Genomic DNA, 19,210 nt, shown 5'->3' with positions numbered 1-19,210 from the left:
TGAACTTTTACAAATATTAAATCAGTTTCTTTGATTTGTGTTCAATAATTTCAATTTGTGTTATTAAGCGACGAAATCGAATAGATTTTTTTCGAATACATCCACTTTGACTCACACTTGCGTGCTGCATTGGCATTTCTTTTGAGAGCAAAAATGCCTTTCAAAAAATCAACATTCAAATACGCAGCCAAGTAAAAGTGCGAGTGGTAAAAGCGCAATTTCCTCTTGAAATCATCGCTGCCCCCCTGAACTCCGATTTTCCCCACTCAATGCCAACATTTTTTCCCCCGCGCTCTGTGTTAGCCATACAGTGTAAGCCATTTCTGTGCGAACTTTGATTTGTGGCCCTCCAATGAAGATGGATTGCCGGGTCTGAAAAACAAGCGTACCACAGAACAAAGGGCTTAGTGGAGCCTTTGGCTAAGAGTGTTTTTTTTCTAGGGAATGCTTAATGAAAACCATATCGAAAGTGCTCAAATGATCTGACTATGCTCAATTAGTCATTGCTTTATTTGATACAGAGACCTTTCCTTAAGTCCGAAATATTTGTATCTTTTACTGAACTCAACAATGGCGGAGTTTTTAATTAAAAACCCAGAAGACTGCACAACCACTTCATTTTCAGCACATACAAATAAGTGAGCCGGTAAACTTTAAGCCATCTCTGCTTTCTTTGTTCCGAATAAGTTGCTTACTTTACGGGCAAACTTTAAGCAAATCTGGCCGTAGCCACCATATGTTTATGAAAGCGCTTGGCTTTTGAGCCATAATTTCCAACAATTTGTTGAGCTGGAGGCTAGAGGGCCATGCTGCTGCTGCTGCTGCTGCTGCCGCTGCTGTGTATAAAATTACAATAAATCCTTGCATTTTAGCTGCAAATAAACAAAGATTTGCAGCGCAGAAAACGAAGTCTGAGCGCGCTAAAACAAAACAGAAGGAATCGGAAGGCCGAAGTATGTGGAGGTGTACGGGGAAATGAGGCCAGTACGAGAGTGCATGCAAAGTAGCATTTTAAGTTGCCCGGAAAAGCGGAAGAGGCGGAAAAGGCGGAAAAGGCGGAAAACGTTGGGGGTTTTCCAAGACCCTGAGAGAACTGGGAACTGGGAACTGTGAACTGTGCATGCTTCAGGATGTTAAATCAACATGTAAGCATTTAATGCGGCGCTCCAAAGCTGAAAAAGCGTAAAATTCCCCAAATGACCATAAATTTCTGTGTTTGGCATCGCAATTGTTGTTGCTACCCTTTTGCCCTTTCGCCGTCTCACTCGCTCCACTCGTTTTCCTTCTCCTTCCCACATACTGCACATACATATAACTGCCGGCAAGTGTAGAGAAATGGAGAAAACTTCAACAAGCACTTGTAAAAATAAATGGCATTTTGGGTTATGTGCAATAATAAAATGGAAATTGTGCAAAAATATTGTCGCCTCTACCGAAAATTCTGGACTGCCAGTGGAGCAAACAGGTGAAGGGGAAAAATGGAAAGAGTAGAGTGATAAGGGGTAAGGGGTTAGGGGTAAGAGACCGGGAAATATCTGGGTAAGCTGCCTGCTTGGCCTGGCTAACTGGGCGCTATATAATGGCCGATGATGTACGTCCTTGTTGGTTTTAGACCCTGTGTTGACAGTGAATCTTTCGAGAAATTGTTTGGAAAAATATGAATGGGTTTTCACTCATTTTTGGGTAGGGGAAATCACATGGATTGCTGTTCGAGGGTATCAGTTTATTGAAGCTTTGTTTTTTATGGTCATAAAAAATGCGTTTGCTGCCAGTATTCAATTTGTTCTGCAGAGAAGTAGATTAATGGAATTTTAGATGTTCGCCCTAATCGATAAAATATTGATAAATGCAAACAAAAAGCATATAGTTACGTTCTAGCATTGTGCCGAATTCGCTGTAATTTATAGGGCACCAAAAACATTGTCCAACCTAAAGAGTTGCTAATGTATTTAAGCTCTAAGTTTCTGTATGTGTATGTTTATATTTGATTAGCATGTGCCATGATGCTCACACGTATACTAGTGTGTTATTAAATTATATAATTTAGGGACTCACGCTAGCGAAACTTTAAATTTCATTCGCGACTCCACCAGCTAGTTACTTTATTATGACTGCGAAATGAGGCAGCACACTCGACACGAAGCTGATTTCAGGCAAAGTTTCTAATTTCACGCCCTCCTGACAGCTTGGCATCCTTTCTCCCAGGATCCCCCCGCAGCGAAATGTCAACTTGCCATATGCAAATGACTTGCTTATCAAATAAAGTATTTTTTGTAGGGGTCCGCCGTTCACCGGTGGGGTTACGAGGCTAAGGACTTGGTTTGCTTGCCCAGGGAACAATGCGTGCGAGGTGGCACAACTGTGCGTATGCGCAATTTTCACATTGTTTCAATATCACGCATACGTTAAATTGTGACTGTGTATGTGGGTGGGGGTGGTGTGGGGAGTTGGAGGGGGGAAGGGGGCACGGGTAGGTAGGTGGGGGGTAGGTGCTCGTTTCGGTTTGTCGGTGCTCTCTGTTCGGTTTTTGGTTTCGGTTTTTCGCCTCTGGCATTTCCAAGTATGCACAAGTAATGTGTGAAAATTAAATTTTTCGTGGCTGCCGCAAAAGTGTCGGTCTGTCTGCGTATGTGTGCGTTTCCCAGCTCTGTTGGTGTGTATGTCAGTGTGTGTGCTTGTGTGTATTTTAGTATTTGTGTGAGTAACGCACACGTTTGCTATTTTGTGCTAAACATTACCATTACACTTCTACCCCCCAACAAACTCAGCAAAAGGGCGTGAAGAATAAAACTTAATTCAATCTGCATATCTACCTTCACTCCTCGTCATGCTCTTGCTGTTTGCTGTTTAAGGAATATTTAATTAAATTTCGCCCGGCTATTGTTGTTATTGTTGCCAGGCGACAATTCTTAATTGAAAGCCCCGTTGCTGAAGTGATTATCATGGAGTTTGTCCTTTGATTTATGTGAGCACTGCGAGGCATAAAATTGCCACACCAAATGAGTTGAGTGTGTGTAGAGCATTTCAAACGAAGTATTATGTTAAGAAATTTAAGATTTATGGCGCCTGTTTGCGGGGGTGGGGAGGGGCGTAACCAATCCACTCCTGATTCTATTATTTCTTCGGCTGCGCACTTTACATAATTGATATACACACACTCCCCATGGCATTTCCCCCATTAACCGCATCAAGCTTCATTTGAGTTCAATCAAAGCCGAAAGCCGTTCAATATGAATGCCAAAGTCCAGTGTCCAAATGCCATCGAATCGGTCGCCAAGTGACAGCCACAAAAGCCACTGAAACCTTTTTGCCTGTCTGCCAAGCGTGACGCAAAATTGCAAATGTCTAACGCTTCGCAAGGATACAGAGTCCAGAATGTTGCTGCACCGGAAAAAGTTTCTATCTCTAAATAATTCCACTTATTTTAGGTTTGGCCTTCTGTGTATCCAAATCTACAGTGCATTAGATATTTCAAAAGCATATACTATTTTTAAGATTTAAGAACTGTAGGCTAAATAGGTTAGGTTGTGGGTTACAAAGTTTGTTGTTTCTTCCAGTGCCATTGTGTGTTCGAACGCTTTTAGCCGAGGGGTGAAACGATTTGGTTTCCCTGGAAAGCCGCAAGCGTCTGAAACTTCTTTGTCCCAAAAACTTGGACTAATTGAGTTGGTTTAACCGGAGAAACCCGATGCCAATTAGCAAAAGGGAATTGATTTGAAGAGAGCGGGTGTACTGAAAGGTACACGTATACGCATGGCAGTAAAAACAAACATTAAATTTAGCAACAAATGTCAAATGCAAATATCAAATGCAGGCATTAACAGAATCGTATGGCAGGCAATTTAATTTAGCTACGAAATGTTGTTCAAATTACAGCTCGGAAAATTGCACAAAATTATGCCAAAAGTCCTTAGAGCTCGCATGCCTCTCTAGCTTTCTTGTTTGTGCAGGGAAATTGTAGTCAGAAAGGAGAGGAAATTCTAATGTAAATTTCATGCCAACACATTTTGGGACACAAAAATGCAGCAGCAACGCCAAGCTATTTGATATCTCCATCTTGCTCACTCTGCACTCCTCTCTCTCTCCCCGTGCGTGTGCGTGTGTGTGTGTGAGCGTTTGTGTGCTAGTGTGTGTACCGGAAATACTTGGCATGCCTCATTGAAGCTCGTTAGCTGACTTATTGCTAGAGTCTGGCCAAGGATTCATGTTGACAGCTCATGGCGGCACTTTCAATTGAAATAAATCCCCACAAACACACAAACACGCCAACACACATCGAGAAAATACGAGCTGAAAAAAGTACGAAATTTGCCAATTTGTTGTCATGTCCCTTTTGCCACGCCCATTAGCCCATTACACACACATACACACACAAACACGTGCGAAGAAAGTGGGCGGAAGATATCGCATGGAAGACCAGAGGCATTGTCAATACTTGAGCCTTTTTACAGCTCATTCACAGGCTGCCTTCGGCTCATTGCTCATGGCTTTTCCATTTCCCTCGCATTCAACGCCCCACCAACCCCTCGTCAAGTGTTTTTCAAGTGGAGATTAGCACGATTCCTGTGCAGCTTATGGCAAGGATGCGGCCCCTTTTATCAGTTCGATTGGTTTGCTTGTTCAACTGTTTTCCTTTTGCCTCAATTTCTTTGAGTTGTTTGCCAAATAAAGATTTGAGCCGTTTACAATAAGGCAGGAAATGGTAGACTTGACACAATACTTTATCACTGAGTCACGTGCATTAAAAGAATTAATCATTCAAAAGCGAGGGACATAAAAACATCATATAAAACAAAGTTTAAACATAAAGTCTACCATATCATGCTATCAGTACCTTAAACTTTATGATGTGAAGTTCATTTTATTTTTCGAAAGAGTTTAAGAGTTTTTTTCCTATGTGTTTCAGTGCAGCCTTTTTAGGGCTTAATTTTTTATTCAAAAATTCTCTTACAAGAGAAGTTTTCATCGGTAGTTTCCACATTAATTGCCACATTTACTGAAGGACTGGCCGACATCTAACGATGCAAAAAATAGGGCTAATGCCGAGAGATATAAAAGAGAAATGCGTCCAAATAGAATCATTTGCACCTGTAAAGGAGCATTAAAAAAGGACCAAGTCGGCTGGTGGGCGGCCGGGTGAGCTTGGCTGGGATGTGGGGACATGAGTGGCAATCAACAAGGAACACACACGTAGAGTTGCAAACAAATTAGAGCACGCACGAATGGCCTGGTCACAAAAGAACGTTTCTGGGAGGAGGATACCAAAACAGGACAGAGGAGAAGCTCAAAGCCGAAATGACGTGAGTTCCTAGCCACTTTTTCCCCCAGCGGTATTAATATAATTGACTAGATGCCGTCGCTAGGCGAGGGGTACCAAAACTATATATGCAGAAAATGCAAAATAGGAGGACAAAGACGGCATCCCAGGCATAAAGAAGAAAATTGGACGAGAAAATCGCTTGGCTATTATCCTCAGGCTGTCGACTGACTGACCGCCGGGGCGTATACGTAATTTAAGGAGCTTTAAGTCAGGCCCAATCGTTGGCAACAGACAAGCCAAGCCCACGCCGTGTCGAAATCTGTCCCCCGCATCCACTCCTCGCGGGCATTGGAACTCCATCCACCCAGAGCTCCACCTACACGCACATCTGCTGCTAAGCCGCTGCACGCACATGAAATATCCAGCAAAAAGTCCTTGAGCACGGCACACAAAAATAGAAAAAAGGGAAATCCAGTGGCGGGGCCAACTCGAACTGGCACTTAAGAGCGTCGATGTCATGTCGACACGGCGGGTGGGGTAGAAAAAAGATCGGGGGCTGGAGCACACTGAGAGGAAACTTGTATGCCCGGGGAACTATTCATTGTCCTCTTTGAAAAGAACCAGCTGTTCATGGTGCGAATACGCAAACTCTCTAGTTATTGCTCTTCATTAGTTCGAGTTTTTTAGTTTGAAGTTTTTTTCTGAGTGCACAGTAGGCAGGGGCAGGGACAGAAACAGCGTCAAGTGTTGCCGGCGCCTAAAGTAACTGAAGTTGGCAAATACCGCGAATCGGATGGGTTGGGAGGGGAGGAAACTGGATAGGATCTGGATGGGAGCAGTGGTGGAGCAGCGGAACAACTGACACCGTCTAAAGCGGACGACATGGAGTTAAGTGGCGTAAAGCGTGTACTTAATCGCTTAAAGCATTAGAATTTGAAATTGAATATCATAAAGGATATTCAGAAGTGCGCGCACCAAAAGAACTGGCGAGAAAAGAATCCATGCAAAACAAGAAGAGCAGAGCTGAGCAGAAAAAAAATGTTTAAATGGGGCACACAGCAAATAGTTGTAAAATGTTTCCACAGAAAGAGATAGGAGCACTGGGTGCGAAAGAGAGGGCGCGGGCGCGAGAACATTTTGCAAATAGTTGAAAGTCTGTGTGGAGTTGAAGGAGTTTCCCGCCCGTCGAATTGACGACTCGTAAAATTGTTTTAAGGTGCGACATAAAGTGTGAATGGCTAAGGGACGACGCTTTCCGGATGATAAACAATTTGTTGGGAGAACTTAATTTTTATCGCAATTGAATCAATTCGCTGACTTCTGGCTGCAATGGCGATAAATTCGGTGGTTTCACATGACTAAACACGGCTAAAATCAGAACGAATTTCCATGCAATTTAATACATTATTGTAAAACTGCATAAATGTTATGGAAAGTTGAAAGAATATCTTGTTACTACAGTTATTACTGCGACTAGTGCAATACTTTTGGCGAAAAATTACGCGGTAATTAGTGAAATTACATCAGCAACAGCTTTGATTCCATTCACGCAAACCATTTTCTGAAAATCAACAGAAATAAACAAAGCACTGAAATTCCAGCTGAAAACAATGGACAAATTTTGTAAAATTTTAAAGTACGTCCATCATTTTGAACTGAAATTTATGGCACAAAAACTGCAATCCAGCTTTCAATGGGCGACTGAAAGAGCAAGAAGAATGATTTGCGGAAAATCCAAATGCGTGTCCGCCCGCCCAGATGGCATTAAAAATGCATGACATTTTGACAATTGATGGGCCAAGGAATCGATAACATCAAATATGCATTGCCAAGGGGCGACTTTGGGGGCGGCCATCTGACAATTTGCAATTTGCTTTTATCATCTTAATTTGATTTGCAGGGTGTTTGCAGAGTGGGCCAAGTGGCCAAAGTGGGGCAAAGTGGGCCAAAGTCGGTGGAAAGGCAGCTCGATAATGAAGCGAAGCTGGTTAAATTAGCACGGCATTCAATTATTCAGTTCGGATGGCAGTGGTCGGGAGAATAACATCTTTCAATCTCAGTATAAATATACATTGGATTTATGTATATATACTAATATATTTTGAGTCCGGGACGCAAAACGAAGTAAATAAATTGAAGATGCTGTCAGTAATGGTCTTTGTGTTGGCGCTTTTACAAGCGGCTAGTGGCTTCATCATTACCGTGGACGCCCACGAGGAGATGTGCTTCTACGATCGCGCCAATGTCGGCGATAAGGTGACCATGTCCTTCGAGGTAATGGAAGGCGGCTTCAAGGATGTGGGCGTCGAGATCTCGGGACCCGACGACGATCGCCTGCACCACTCCGCGCAGGACACCTTGGGCAGCTTCACCTTCACGGCCATGAAGGAGGGCCAGTACCAATTGTGCTTCGACAATAAAATGTCCACGCTGACTCCCAAGATCCTTATGTTCCAGTTTCACGTGGCCAGGGCCATTGAGTTCTATATGGACTCCTCCAAACGGGGGGACGACGTCATCGAGCAGACAGCCGTCCAGTCGATGATCAACGAGCTCTCCGCCAAACTGGGAGCCGTGAAGATGGAGCAGGAATACATGCACTTCCGCTATCGCGGCCACTTGGAGGTCAGCGATATGGTGGAACTCCGGGTACTGGCGTGGTCTATATTTGGACCCATGTTGCTGATCATCACGGCGATTCTGGAGGTATACTACCTCAAGAATTTCTTCGAAGTCAAGCGCGTGGTTTGAACTGCAAGTCGAGGAGTCGCGAATGGAAGTTTATAGGATTTCACAATCTGCATGTCATAGCATAACATTTTCTTAATATTGTTCCAAAGAAAAGCATCGATCTATTCATTTCACTTTCGTTTTGGTTGCTTGATTATAACTAGCCATCACAAGCTTAAGCCTGGGAAAGTGGTGAAAATGTATCTGCTGGTCGTTCCTTGTGGCTTTGCTTTCCCCTCAATTTGTTGCATATTTCACGCTTCACAAACCATAAAACTTCTACGTCCTGGGGGCTGGTTCAAGTATCCATAAAGTTCACTTCACCTATATAGTCTGCCACGCATTGGATTAGTAGTGGAAATTTATGACGGTTGTCCACACATGGCCAATACACCAGTCGAGTCGGAAACTTATCATATTCATTCACAACTTTCTCCCGCCGCTTTCTCTGCGCCTTGGCAAAACAAAGGCAAAGTTTTTGCCTCTTATTTACGACAATGTCGCGTCAAGTTTTTCCCGCTCCTCTTTTTGTTGTTTTTCTATTCCCGCGCTATTGGTGTATATGTATTGCCCTATAAAGTAGCAAGTTTTCCCTACATTTTTTCGTTGGCTGTTGCATAATAAAATGAAGCATGTTGTGGGAGCTCTCGAGACGCGGCATCTGGTGGCGCAAGAAGAATGAATAAAGGACACCCGCTTTGGTACAATATTGTTCCCCAGCGTCAAATGAAAGCAAAAGTTCGGGGAGCAGGACGCGCGAGTTGGGAACGGGGCCAATGTGGTGCAAGTATCCTGCCATCCAATGGAGCACCACGCAAATAAAGTTCGTAGGGCAAAGCAGGGAAGGCAACTGGGGTCGGGAGAAAGCTAACTGGCCGAGAGAAAGCCCGACTCCCTCAAGGATATTTTCGAAGAATATTATTTCAAATTTACATTCTCTGGTTGCTCCAAGGCAAGCATGTATATTAAAATTTTAGTCATCGCCCTTCTTGAAATATAAAACACGACTCACGACTGCTTATAAAGGCAGCTAAATTGTTTGACATATAGAGAGTTAAAAGAAAACAGGATATTAACCCTTGCAAGGAAATACTTCGCACTTTGATTTCTCCGCCAGATGCTACTCAACATTCCGATGGCCCATCATCTCTCATCATTATCGCCTGTCAAGACCTCATGGCGCCCGAGCCTCAATTATGTTTTGCATCCTTCAGAGCTGTTCACTTAATTGCATTACTTGCAGAGCTGTCGGGGTTAAAGGCAGTGGTTGCCCTTGGGCAGCTCTGGGCTCAAAAGTTCCCCCAGCTCGGTACTCCCACACAGCCATCGTGGCAATTCAATTTTCTATTATGTCAGGCCGAGTTGAAAGCAATGTAATGTTAATAAAATACTGCCACCAGTCCCAGCCTCAGCTTCAGCCTCAGCCCGAGCTTCAGATGGGCAGGGGCATCGGGTCTAGTGCTTCAGCTGGAGCTGGAGCAACAATGGCAGCAGCACAGGCGTCGCGGCTGCCATGGCAACATGGCGTATACGCAACGTGGAGCGCCTTTTGTCCTGCCTACGAGTATTTACCCACAACACAGCAAACACACGAGCCATATGGGAAGAGGGGTTAGGGTTGTGTTATTTGACATTTATTTGCCATTTGGAACCACAGTGGTTGCACTACAAAAAATTCTCTGAAAGGGGGCACAGTTACTCTTTGGAATTTACTTCACTTTAAGTACTTTCGTATGTTTACTTAAACTTATTTACATCAAAGAGCTCACTTAGCACAGCCCGCTTTACCCGATTACATCATTGCAAATATGAGATTTTCAATAAGCCGAGTAATAGTTAAACAAAATAATGAGTAATTTCATTGCCATGTTATGGCTTGTGGCATTGGTAAAATGGGTTAAGAAAAGTGTTAAGGAATTCCCAAGGGAACCTGTTTTTCGTTTGTGTATGCGGCGGCACCTACCTCGTTTCTGTGGCGCCTGCATCGAGGATGGCGATGGCGTCGCCAGGCGCTCACCCACCAGCTGGAGGAGCAGCAGAAGCATCAACAGGCCACAGTTGAGTGCTCCTGATCCGGCGGCAGCTCCTTTGTTCCGCCCCATCGTTGGACGACGGACGACTCCACTGGATGCTTGACTTTGGTTTTTGTTTCGGTTTTGGTGTCGGTATTGATTCCACAATTCGCTGGAGCGTTTGCTTTGGGGCATTTTGGTTTTGGCACTTCACTTGCACAACTACCGTTTATATATTTCTCAGCACCTATTTATTTTATTCGTTCATTGCATATTCTACTGAAAAATTGATTTGAATTCGAAAGAAAAACAGCAATGTGTGAAATTTTCGTCAAATATTTGTGTTAGGCTTTTTTGTTTGATAATTGCAATGCATTTTCCTTTATCTCTCTTATTATTATTATTGTGCGCATTTAGCGGGCCATATTTGCTATTAATTAAAATGCAGTTTGCTCTATAATTGATTTTTTATTCATGGTCAACATATTTTTTGCCATCTTTTAATGGCTCATTGTTTGGTCATCATTAGTCATGGAAATCCATGGGGAACTGAAAAACGAGTAAAATCCCGGGAGGCGAACTGTTGGCAATCATTCTTCATTAGAAGAGGCCAACATGTCAAGGACTTTTCGAGGACGACCGCAGCTCCAGCTTACTCTTCAGCTGCTTTTTCTATATTCTTTTCATTTTTTGGCTGATAAATATCAAAAATTCACAGTTGCATTTCCATGGAAATTGGCAACGCCAAAAAAAAGGAATGCAAAGCCAAAATACTTTTTTTCTGGCAGCCAACTAAGGGCTACCGACGCTCTGTGGAGCTTGAAAAATTGCAGCAATTAGTGGTGCCTGGAGGTCAACCAACCATCGAGCCAAAAAGGACACGGACCCACACCAGCCACCAACACAGCCAGGATCAGGATCCGGTGCTGCAACCTGGCGACGTGAGTCAGCCAAGAAAAATGTGGCTGAAATATTTTGGTTACGTTTTTTCACTTGTTTTGCTTTGAAATACCTTTAAAGGGGGATTTTTTGGGGGAGATTGACGCAGACCTTGTGGAAAAGGGAAACGGTGACATCGTTTTGTAATCTAGAATAAAGCTGGGTATTACATGGGATTTTTAATAGCCATGGTTACGCAATAAGCGTTCACGATTGCCATCGTCTGTCATTAATATTTATGAAAGTATTTTCTTTTATGAAGTTAAATGATTTGCAGTTTTGTTCATTCAACACAAGAATTGAATTATTTCACGTTTACGTGTATGTGCAGTTTTTTAATTGTTTGATAGACGCATTCCGTTCCAACTCATTCGGTCTATTAAAAATATAAGCCACGGTTATTTCAATGATGAATGCCTGCTTGGTCAACTCGAAGGATTCGTGGCGGGTCGTTTTGTGGGTACAGCTGGTTCAATATTTCAATACTTCAATGGGTCGCACGGGTTTTTATTGCACCTCTAGGCGCATTCAATTATTTATGCAAACGCTTCGAAGGGGAGCAACAAAAAGCAACCGAAATGCGGCGGCAATAAAAATCAAAGTCGGGGCAAATTCAGTTGTGGCATGTGGCATATGGCGAAAAAGGGACGATAACTGGAAAAGAATAACACAGGGACAAAAACAAAAGCCAACCGAGCGAAATCCACACGAATATAAATGGGTAGGGCAACATCCTGATGGCCATTGACGGATGTGGCACGCGTTTCTCCTTTTATATTTGTTTTATCCTTATTTTGTATTTGCGGAGGCACTTTATAAAAATTCAAGTAGCCGCCATAGAGTCCTACGATATGCGAGGCATTAAGCTGCCGCCGAGCTCGTCCCACAGACCATTGAGCATTGAGCATTGAAAATTTAATATTTAATCTTAACGAAGGACATCCATTGCAATTACACAATTGAGCAACACGCACCACAAGCACAACACCTTATACACGCTGAAACTACGGAGCACTCCGAACCGCTTCTGCTGACTTTTGCAGACGAACTGAGCGCGAATTTAATGAGCTGCTTTGGCGAAATCCGTTGAACTCACACACACGTGTGTATGTACGAATCCGAGCTAAAGTCACCGCGACGCCACGACCTCAGGCTTCGACTTGCCACGGCAAACTGGCGATTATTTGAGATTTCTCTGGCGAAAACGAACCGAGACGAGACGAGCGGCAAACGAAGCTGAAGCTCTGAATGAAAGTGAAGCTGATTTTCCGAGGAGCCAAACTGAGCGAAACGGTACAGCCCGTTTCCGGGGAGCGTGAAAGCTCTGATTTGTGCGTAACGCTCTCTCCTGAGAAATCACTCTGGCTCTCCCGAACCATCTGACCTTTGTTTACGCCTAAACAGCTGTTCGCAGTTCGAATCGCACGTGGTCGTGGAGAACAACAACAAAGTCCGTGTTTTGATGCGGCATTACGTAAGCAAGCACGCCACCAAATCGGTTAGCGGGAAATTTGGCAAAGGATAATGAGGGTACACAGTGGAAAAGCCATATAATCCCTAAGACTTTCAGGTGACAATCAAAATTGTTTATACTGAATATTTATATTAAATATGAAAAAAACTATGAAAATAGTCTGATTTGACGCTCCTGGCTTTTCGCTCTGCCATTTATCACAAAGTAAATACCAAAAACAAATGAATATCGGTTAGGAATGGTTATTTCCTCTGCCCTATGTCACAAAGCCACCCACTTCTGCCCAAAGTGGTCATCATCGGGGGCGACTCATCGCGTGGACTGCTGGCGACGACCTTCGCATGCCAATCAGATTGCGGAGCGGGGCGGGCGGAGCAACTGCGGCACGGACCGCTGCGCTCCACTGCAGATTGCGAGACCCACCCACCGTAACGTGCCCCCATAACCTTTAAGTATAACGGTAACGGCTGAGTTTTAAGATGGTCGGAAAGAAAGGTGGGGGTATTTTTTATGGCTATCAACCATCAGCTTCAGGTGCAGGTAGTGTCCTGCCGCTGCTCTCTTTATTTTCTCATTTCCTGGCCATCCTCAAGGATGTGCGCAGGTGTCAGGACCAGAGGTAGGGCCACTAAAAATATAAAAAAAAACGTCGCGATGTGCCTTTTTTCTTTTTTATTTTGCTTAATTTTCGTTTTATGTTTTGACACCATTTGGTAAAGTTTTCCGCATCTCGTCCTGACACTTACAAGTTTGCCTCTTGTTGCTGTTGACATTTTTATACATCATCTGGCCTGTTGGAAGGCATTTCCCCACCTGTCAGCCACCTTTAAGTGGCCCCATATCGTTTCGGCATTTCTTACATTGCCATTTAATTTCAGCCTTTCTTTCTTTTTTGGGTTACGCCCGAAATGCAGACATAAAGTCTTTTTGTTGCCCATAAAGGCAAGTGCCTTGGCTTCCCTCAGCTTTCGTTTTATATTTTATTAGGCCCATGTAAGCGAGAGAAGTGCGAAAAACAAATCTGGAAAGTGCGAAAAGGTGGGCCGTACTTTGATCAATATTGAATCAACATCAAAGGGCCTCGATATCATAAAAATTTTAGCGACTGTTGCATACTTATGGGTTACCTTTGCTATTCATAACGTACACAGGCCATAAAATATTTAACAATATCGTTGCATAATTGATTTAAATGGGATAGAATGGTTCGATAAATATGTACAAAAAATTACAAATTAATTACAATTCAAAATGGCCGCAGGCATCCGCAATTATGTGATTTATGTGCCGGCTGTGCATCAGAAATCACGCATACGCCTCGTACGCCGCCCTCATTTTGCCGTTGCCTTTGGCAATTGCAATTGAACACATAATAAATATTTGTGCAGACAGTTGCTTGTTTTTCTACACACCCACACACACACACGCCCTGTGCGTAATTACACAAACGCACCCATACTCGGATGGTATTTGTGTTTTCCCAGATTATTAAAGTTATTTTCTTTGCCCGCCCCGCCCACAGTTTCACCTGCTGGCGCTTTTCCTTGCCTTGGAAGCAACCTTTTGTTTATGTTTACACACATGAATGTATAAATTACGATGCCAGGTTTTTGTAAACAAAATGAGTTTTGCCTGCGGGCCGACAGAATGGAAACCCACCGCCCTCTGCGCCACCGGCTTCTCCCGTTGGCCACATTTAAATATTTGCGCACGGAATTATTTTCCCTGGCATAAAGTGTGGCCAGGTAGACGTTTTACAAAGTCAAACAAAAGCTGCCACCGCCACCTCATTCGCCTGTCGAGCTGTTAACCTCTGACCCCGCCTCTTGTACTCGCCCCTATTTGTGTCCCCATTCGCAACACGCCGTCTTTGCTCCTCCCCCTCGGTCATTGGGAATTTTAATTAAATTTAAATGAAGATTTATTACACTCTTCTTTGGGGGCTGCCCGACCTTCAATTGTCCTTCGATTGAGCCGCAATTAAAAGCAAAATAATCGATTCAAAAATAAATACATGGAGTATATGTAAATTGCCATAGCAATTGAACCAATAAAAACACTTACGATATTACCACAGTTATCTCACATTTTAAAAACGATTTATCTGTAGTTTTAGCTTTTTTTTAAATTACAGGTATAATTCTAAGGTAACCCGGAAAAATATATAAATCACATGCACTATAACTACTGTTGCACATAATATCTAGCTTCGAAATATTTGTCCAATCAAACCTAATAAAGCCTCTTCTCCCTCATGGAGGGCGGTGGTCCATTGGCCGTCGCAGCGGTTGATCCACTATCCGACTCAAAGCCCGTGGCTCGAATAGAGGGCCTTGGACGGATGATGACGAAGTGGCAGACCAGCTTGGCGTCCACCACCAGAACAGCTCCGCAGTTATCGAAGATGTTGCAATAGTTGGGGGCGGAGAATATGGTGACCAACTGGCGGTCGGCGAAGAACTCGTAGCCATCCTCGACCACCTGGTGGGCGCGGACAATCAGGTTGAACTTGTGCTGCATGAGGAAGCCCTCCACTATGTTGACACCAAAGGTGTAGCTGACACCCCGATCGTTGGACGCCCACGTGCCGGTGGACTCGTCCGGATCCGACCAGAGCAAATCGCACAGCAGCCCATCGTTGGGCACATCGGTCGGGCGATGCAGCCGGCGGATGTCGTCCAGGCTCTTCAGATCCGGACTCAGTCCGCCGTGGACGCAGAAGATGCGATCGGCCACGATGGCGGCCACTGGCATGCAGTCGTAGCAATCTACAAAGGAGCGCCACAACTTGATGCTATATCGTCGTTTGCACTCGTCGAAGAAGCCATACACCCGATTCAGATCCGCCGACTCGTGATTGCCGCGCAGCAAAAAGAAGTTCTCCGGATAGCGAAGCTTATAGGACAACAGCAGGGCCAGAGTTTCGATGGAGCTCTGGCCCCGATCCACGTAATCGCCAAGGAACAGGAAGTTGGACAGCGGCGGCATGCCGCACTGCTGAAAGATCCTCAGGAGATCCTTGAACTGCCCGTGCAGATCCCCGCAAATCTTCACCGGAGCACTCAGTTCCAGGAGCATCGGCTGGGACAGGAACAGTTCCCGGCTGGCATCGCATACGTATGTGAGGGTGGACTCGCTCAAATTGCCCGCCTTCCGGTTTCCAACCGCCTGCGTCTTCAGCTGACTGATAATAATGTCCAATTGGGTCATTCGGTTCTTCTCTTCCCTGGAGTACTCCTTACCAGTAGATAAAGCGGTCGAACGACGAGACATCGTTTTCTGAATTCTTAACTTCTAATGGAGCGTTTGAAAGGGTTTTGAAATGCTCACTTGCGTACGCCTAGCAAGTTTTCAAAAGTTAACTTTCACACAGAACGGATACACAAAACAAAGCCTTCTCGCTTTCCCATAACTTAGCCGAAATATATTACAAACTATTAGTAGTGACTTGGCGTAGTTTATTCCGCAAAGCCTAAGTGTTTAACTTCGCATTGGTGTAAAACTGCACTTCCAAACTTGGTAGTTTTGGGTGCATTTTTCACTCCATTTACTTTAGCAATTTTTGTTCTCTTTCCTGAATTTCGATTCGATTTGATGCCATTTTGGCACTATCCTTTGCCCCGCGACCGTTTCAATTATCAGACACTTGGCATAAATTTGGCAAAAACAAAGAGACAGAAAACATTTAAATGTACGCTTTCGATAACAGGGCAAAAGCGCAGCAAAGTTGCTTGTTTACTCGCTGTTGACCCTTGAACCGCGTGGGAGGCGCCACCCACTCACCCCTTTTGCCACTTTTGGCCACGAATCGGGGACCCAGCTGCATTTTGGCTACTCGTAATTCCGGATCACAGGCTTCCTGCACTTGTAATGCGGCTTAAAAGAGTGAGCGAGAGCGAAGAGCTTTTTGGGTTTTAAGTTCCCGCTCGAAATCCCGAAAAATCCTTTATTTCCCAGCCCAGAACGCTGTCCTGCAGTTCTCGGAGCGCATTTTGAATACATTTTTGAATCAGTGTCGACACTGTTTGCTTTTTATGTCACTCCTCTTCTTTTTTTGCGCCCAGCTCCCAGATCTCAGTTCGGACCCAGCAGCTCCTTGTGTCCCCATCGCCACCCTTTTGGGTTTTATGCGATTTGTGTACTTCCGGATGTAGTGGCTCCACCCGGGGACTCGTGTGTGTTTTACCACTCGGGCAACCTAAAAACCACTGGCAACTTTGAAGCCCACCGACCCATTTGTCCCGCCCAGAATGTATTTAATTGCAAGCGGCGCTCAAATAGGATTTGTGCATTGTTTTCTGTGGTGGATTTAATGCATGGCCCGGGAAAAACCCATTTCCTCGCCCACTCCCTGGGTTGTTTGCATTTTTTCCTCAGCCACCATTCGGAATCTATTTTAATGTCAGTTTAATTCAATGCCCCAGCGGTTCTCTAATGCGCTGCGGCAGCTTTGAAGCGTTCCCTTGTGCGGCAAATGTAATTAAATTGTGGCCAAAGTGGGATAATCCCCATCGTTCTTTTCGATATGGGTACTTAGTGTGACTATGTGACTATGTTATATGGGTTTAGAAGCAGCATTTGGGAGCAAAATCACACAATGCGTCATGGAAGCTGTAATGAACTCAATTTCAAATGTTACCAGATTTTATACTTTATACCACCGACTTTATAGTCAAATATATTAAGACGACTGTCTTCCCTCTTTTCGTTTCCATCCAAATACCAATTTCAAGGAACTTCAACTCAATCGCCCCATCGGAGACTCAAAGTCGAACAGCTTTCAACTGTTTTTCGAAATCTGAAGCAGTCAAAGGCGCTTGGCTTATTTCCGTTTCCGCTTGCTGCCATATTTTCCGACCCTCTCCGCAATGCAGCTCCCCATTTTTACCTCAGCAATGCAATTTTCGACTCGCAAAGAAGAAGAGGAGCAAAATCGCACGCTTGAATTTGGATTTGAGGGGGGCGGAAAAACCGGGGAGAGTGCAAAAGGGTGTGTGGTTAGGTCAGCAGAACTGCTTCCCAGCTGCTGTTGTCGCTGCCTTTGTTGCGGCCATCCCATTGTGTCGCCGGAAATATTCAATTTTCAATTTTCATTTCGCTGGCCAGCAAAAATTGGCAAGCGAAAACAAAAGACGTGAACAGAGAGCAGAGCGAGTAAATCTGCTAAGCGGATCCAGCTAGAAGCGGGTGAATGGTGGAGGAATGCCGAATGAAAGAAATCAATTCAATTATTACGTTTTCATTGGATTTTCCCCTTTGCTGCTTGCTTGCCCCATTGCATTGTACTGCGCGGCGTTATGAGGCAACCTAGGTGTGCTGCAAAATTGCTGTCAGAACGACTTAATCTAAATGAAATGTGCAACACGGTTGCATGGCACACTTTTCAGACCAGTTGTTGCCACATTAAGGACACAAAACTATCAGCTGACCGGCGGTGACATTGTCATTGCAACACAATTAAGCGCTCAACGGGGGCCAGGGTAAATATAAATTTATTGAAATATTATTTATGACTTGGGAAATTGCTGGAAGCCGACTTTAATCCTCGTTACTTACCAGACAAGTTCCCTGCTGGGCTTGCCTCGGTTATCGTTTGTTTTGGCCATTTTCCAGGGTCATTAGCTGATGGCAGTGATGGTGATGATGATGATGGTGCTGAACTGAACTGAACTGAACGGAACAGAACTATAGGCGACCAGTTCTCGGGGAGTGGGAAACAAGTCCTTGGGGGTCGCAGCTCCAGCTGGGCGTCAGACCACAATGAAATTGTTTTTTGACAACATTTTGTAATTTTATCGTATTTAATAAGTAAAATTCTTTAGTAACCAGCTAGTTATGGCACCAGCCACAAAAATGTGTGATTCGACAGGCTCCAAATTATTAAATACCGGAAAATTCACAGCAGAGTAGGTAATTTCAGTCAAACTAGTTTCAACTTAAAGAACTTGACTTAACTTGGTGAACCAAGTTAATAGTGTTTAAGGAATCTCAACGATAAACACTTTACAAGCTGACCTGCTCAGCATAACTATCAAGTGGAAGACCTGCAGTTGAGCCGTAATGAGCCATCCTTTGGCATCGGTTAACATTAAGGAGCGCTCGTAAAGTAGTCAATTGAACCGTATTCCAACAGCTCGCTGACAGCCTCAGGGAAATAGCTCCTAGCCACGTTGGTCCACTTATTAAATTGGCCCGAAGCTTAAAGCTGTTTGCGCCGAGTGGCCGGAATATGGGTGGAGGAATCTGAAGACAGGAGCTTGTTTTAATTAAAATTTTAATTTAATTCCTTCCGGTTTTACATTTTTTCCTCCTTGTTTTATTTCACACACATCAAACGGGATGGAAACGCTGCGGGGGCCAGCCAGACATCAAGTGGCCGAAATTAAAATCTGCTGCAAGCACTTGACACTTGGGTGAAGTCGGGACTCGTTGTCAAACTGCAAACTACATAAGTGACAAAAATTACGCATACGCACTGTGGCCCGCTGCGAAAATAGCACGTATAATGAAAGCAACCAGGGCGCAATATATTGAAGTGTGTGTGTGTGTGTGCGTGTGCGTGTGGGTGTGTGGGTGTGGATGCTCATTAACACTTTGTCGAGTGGTGTGGCCCCAACTTGAAGTTTGTGTTTGAGAGGAAAATACGAACTGAAAGATGATCTCAGAACGCGAAAGAGAGTGTAGATGTGTGTGCCAACAGTAAATCACTGAAAATAGCTGGCAAAATAAATGCCACAAAGATTTAGTGAGACATAGACACAGCTATCGTCCTTTCACTCTTTTCTCCTCCATCAC

The 19,210-nt window shown here is 44.2% G+C and overlaps 3 protein-coding genes across 3 annotated transcripts in view; 2 read left to right on the top strand and 1 right to left on the bottom strand.

The window, feature by feature from the left end:
• Positions 1-19,210, top strand: part of LOC6548102 (ERI1 exoribonuclease 2) — a 99,716-nt gene that overhangs the window by 47,606 nt on the left and 32,900 nt on the right. The gene's annotated exons all lie outside the window — the stretch shown is intronic.
• On the top strand, positions 7,295-8,124 carry LOC6548380 (transmembrane emp24 domain-containing protein 2). The gene has a single exon (XM_001975103.3). The coding sequence runs from the start codon at positions 7,400-7,402 to the stop codon at positions 8,009-8,011; it is 612 nt and encodes a 203-aa protein (XP_001975139.1). The 5' UTR covers positions 7,295-7,399; the 3' UTR covers positions 8,012-8,124.
• On the bottom strand, positions 14,648-15,688 carry LOC6548381 (serine/threonine-protein phosphatase alpha-2 isoform). Its single transcript, XM_001975104.3, has one exon. The coding sequence runs from the start codon at positions 15,686-15,688 to the stop codon at positions 14,648-14,650; it is 1,041 nt and encodes a 346-aa protein (XP_001975140.1).

This window comes from Drosophila erecta, unplaced genomic scaffold (genome assembly GCF_003286155.1).
Source record: "Drosophila erecta strain 14021-0224.00,06,07 unplaced genomic scaffold, DereRS2 tig00000092-arrow-pilon, whole genome shotgun sequence".
Taxonomy (NCBI): Eukaryota; Metazoa; Arthropoda; class Insecta; order Diptera; family Drosophilidae; genus Drosophila; species Drosophila erecta.
The sequence above is the reverse complement of the archived record's forward strand: the minus strand, read 5'-3'. Positions and strand labels throughout refer to the sequence as shown.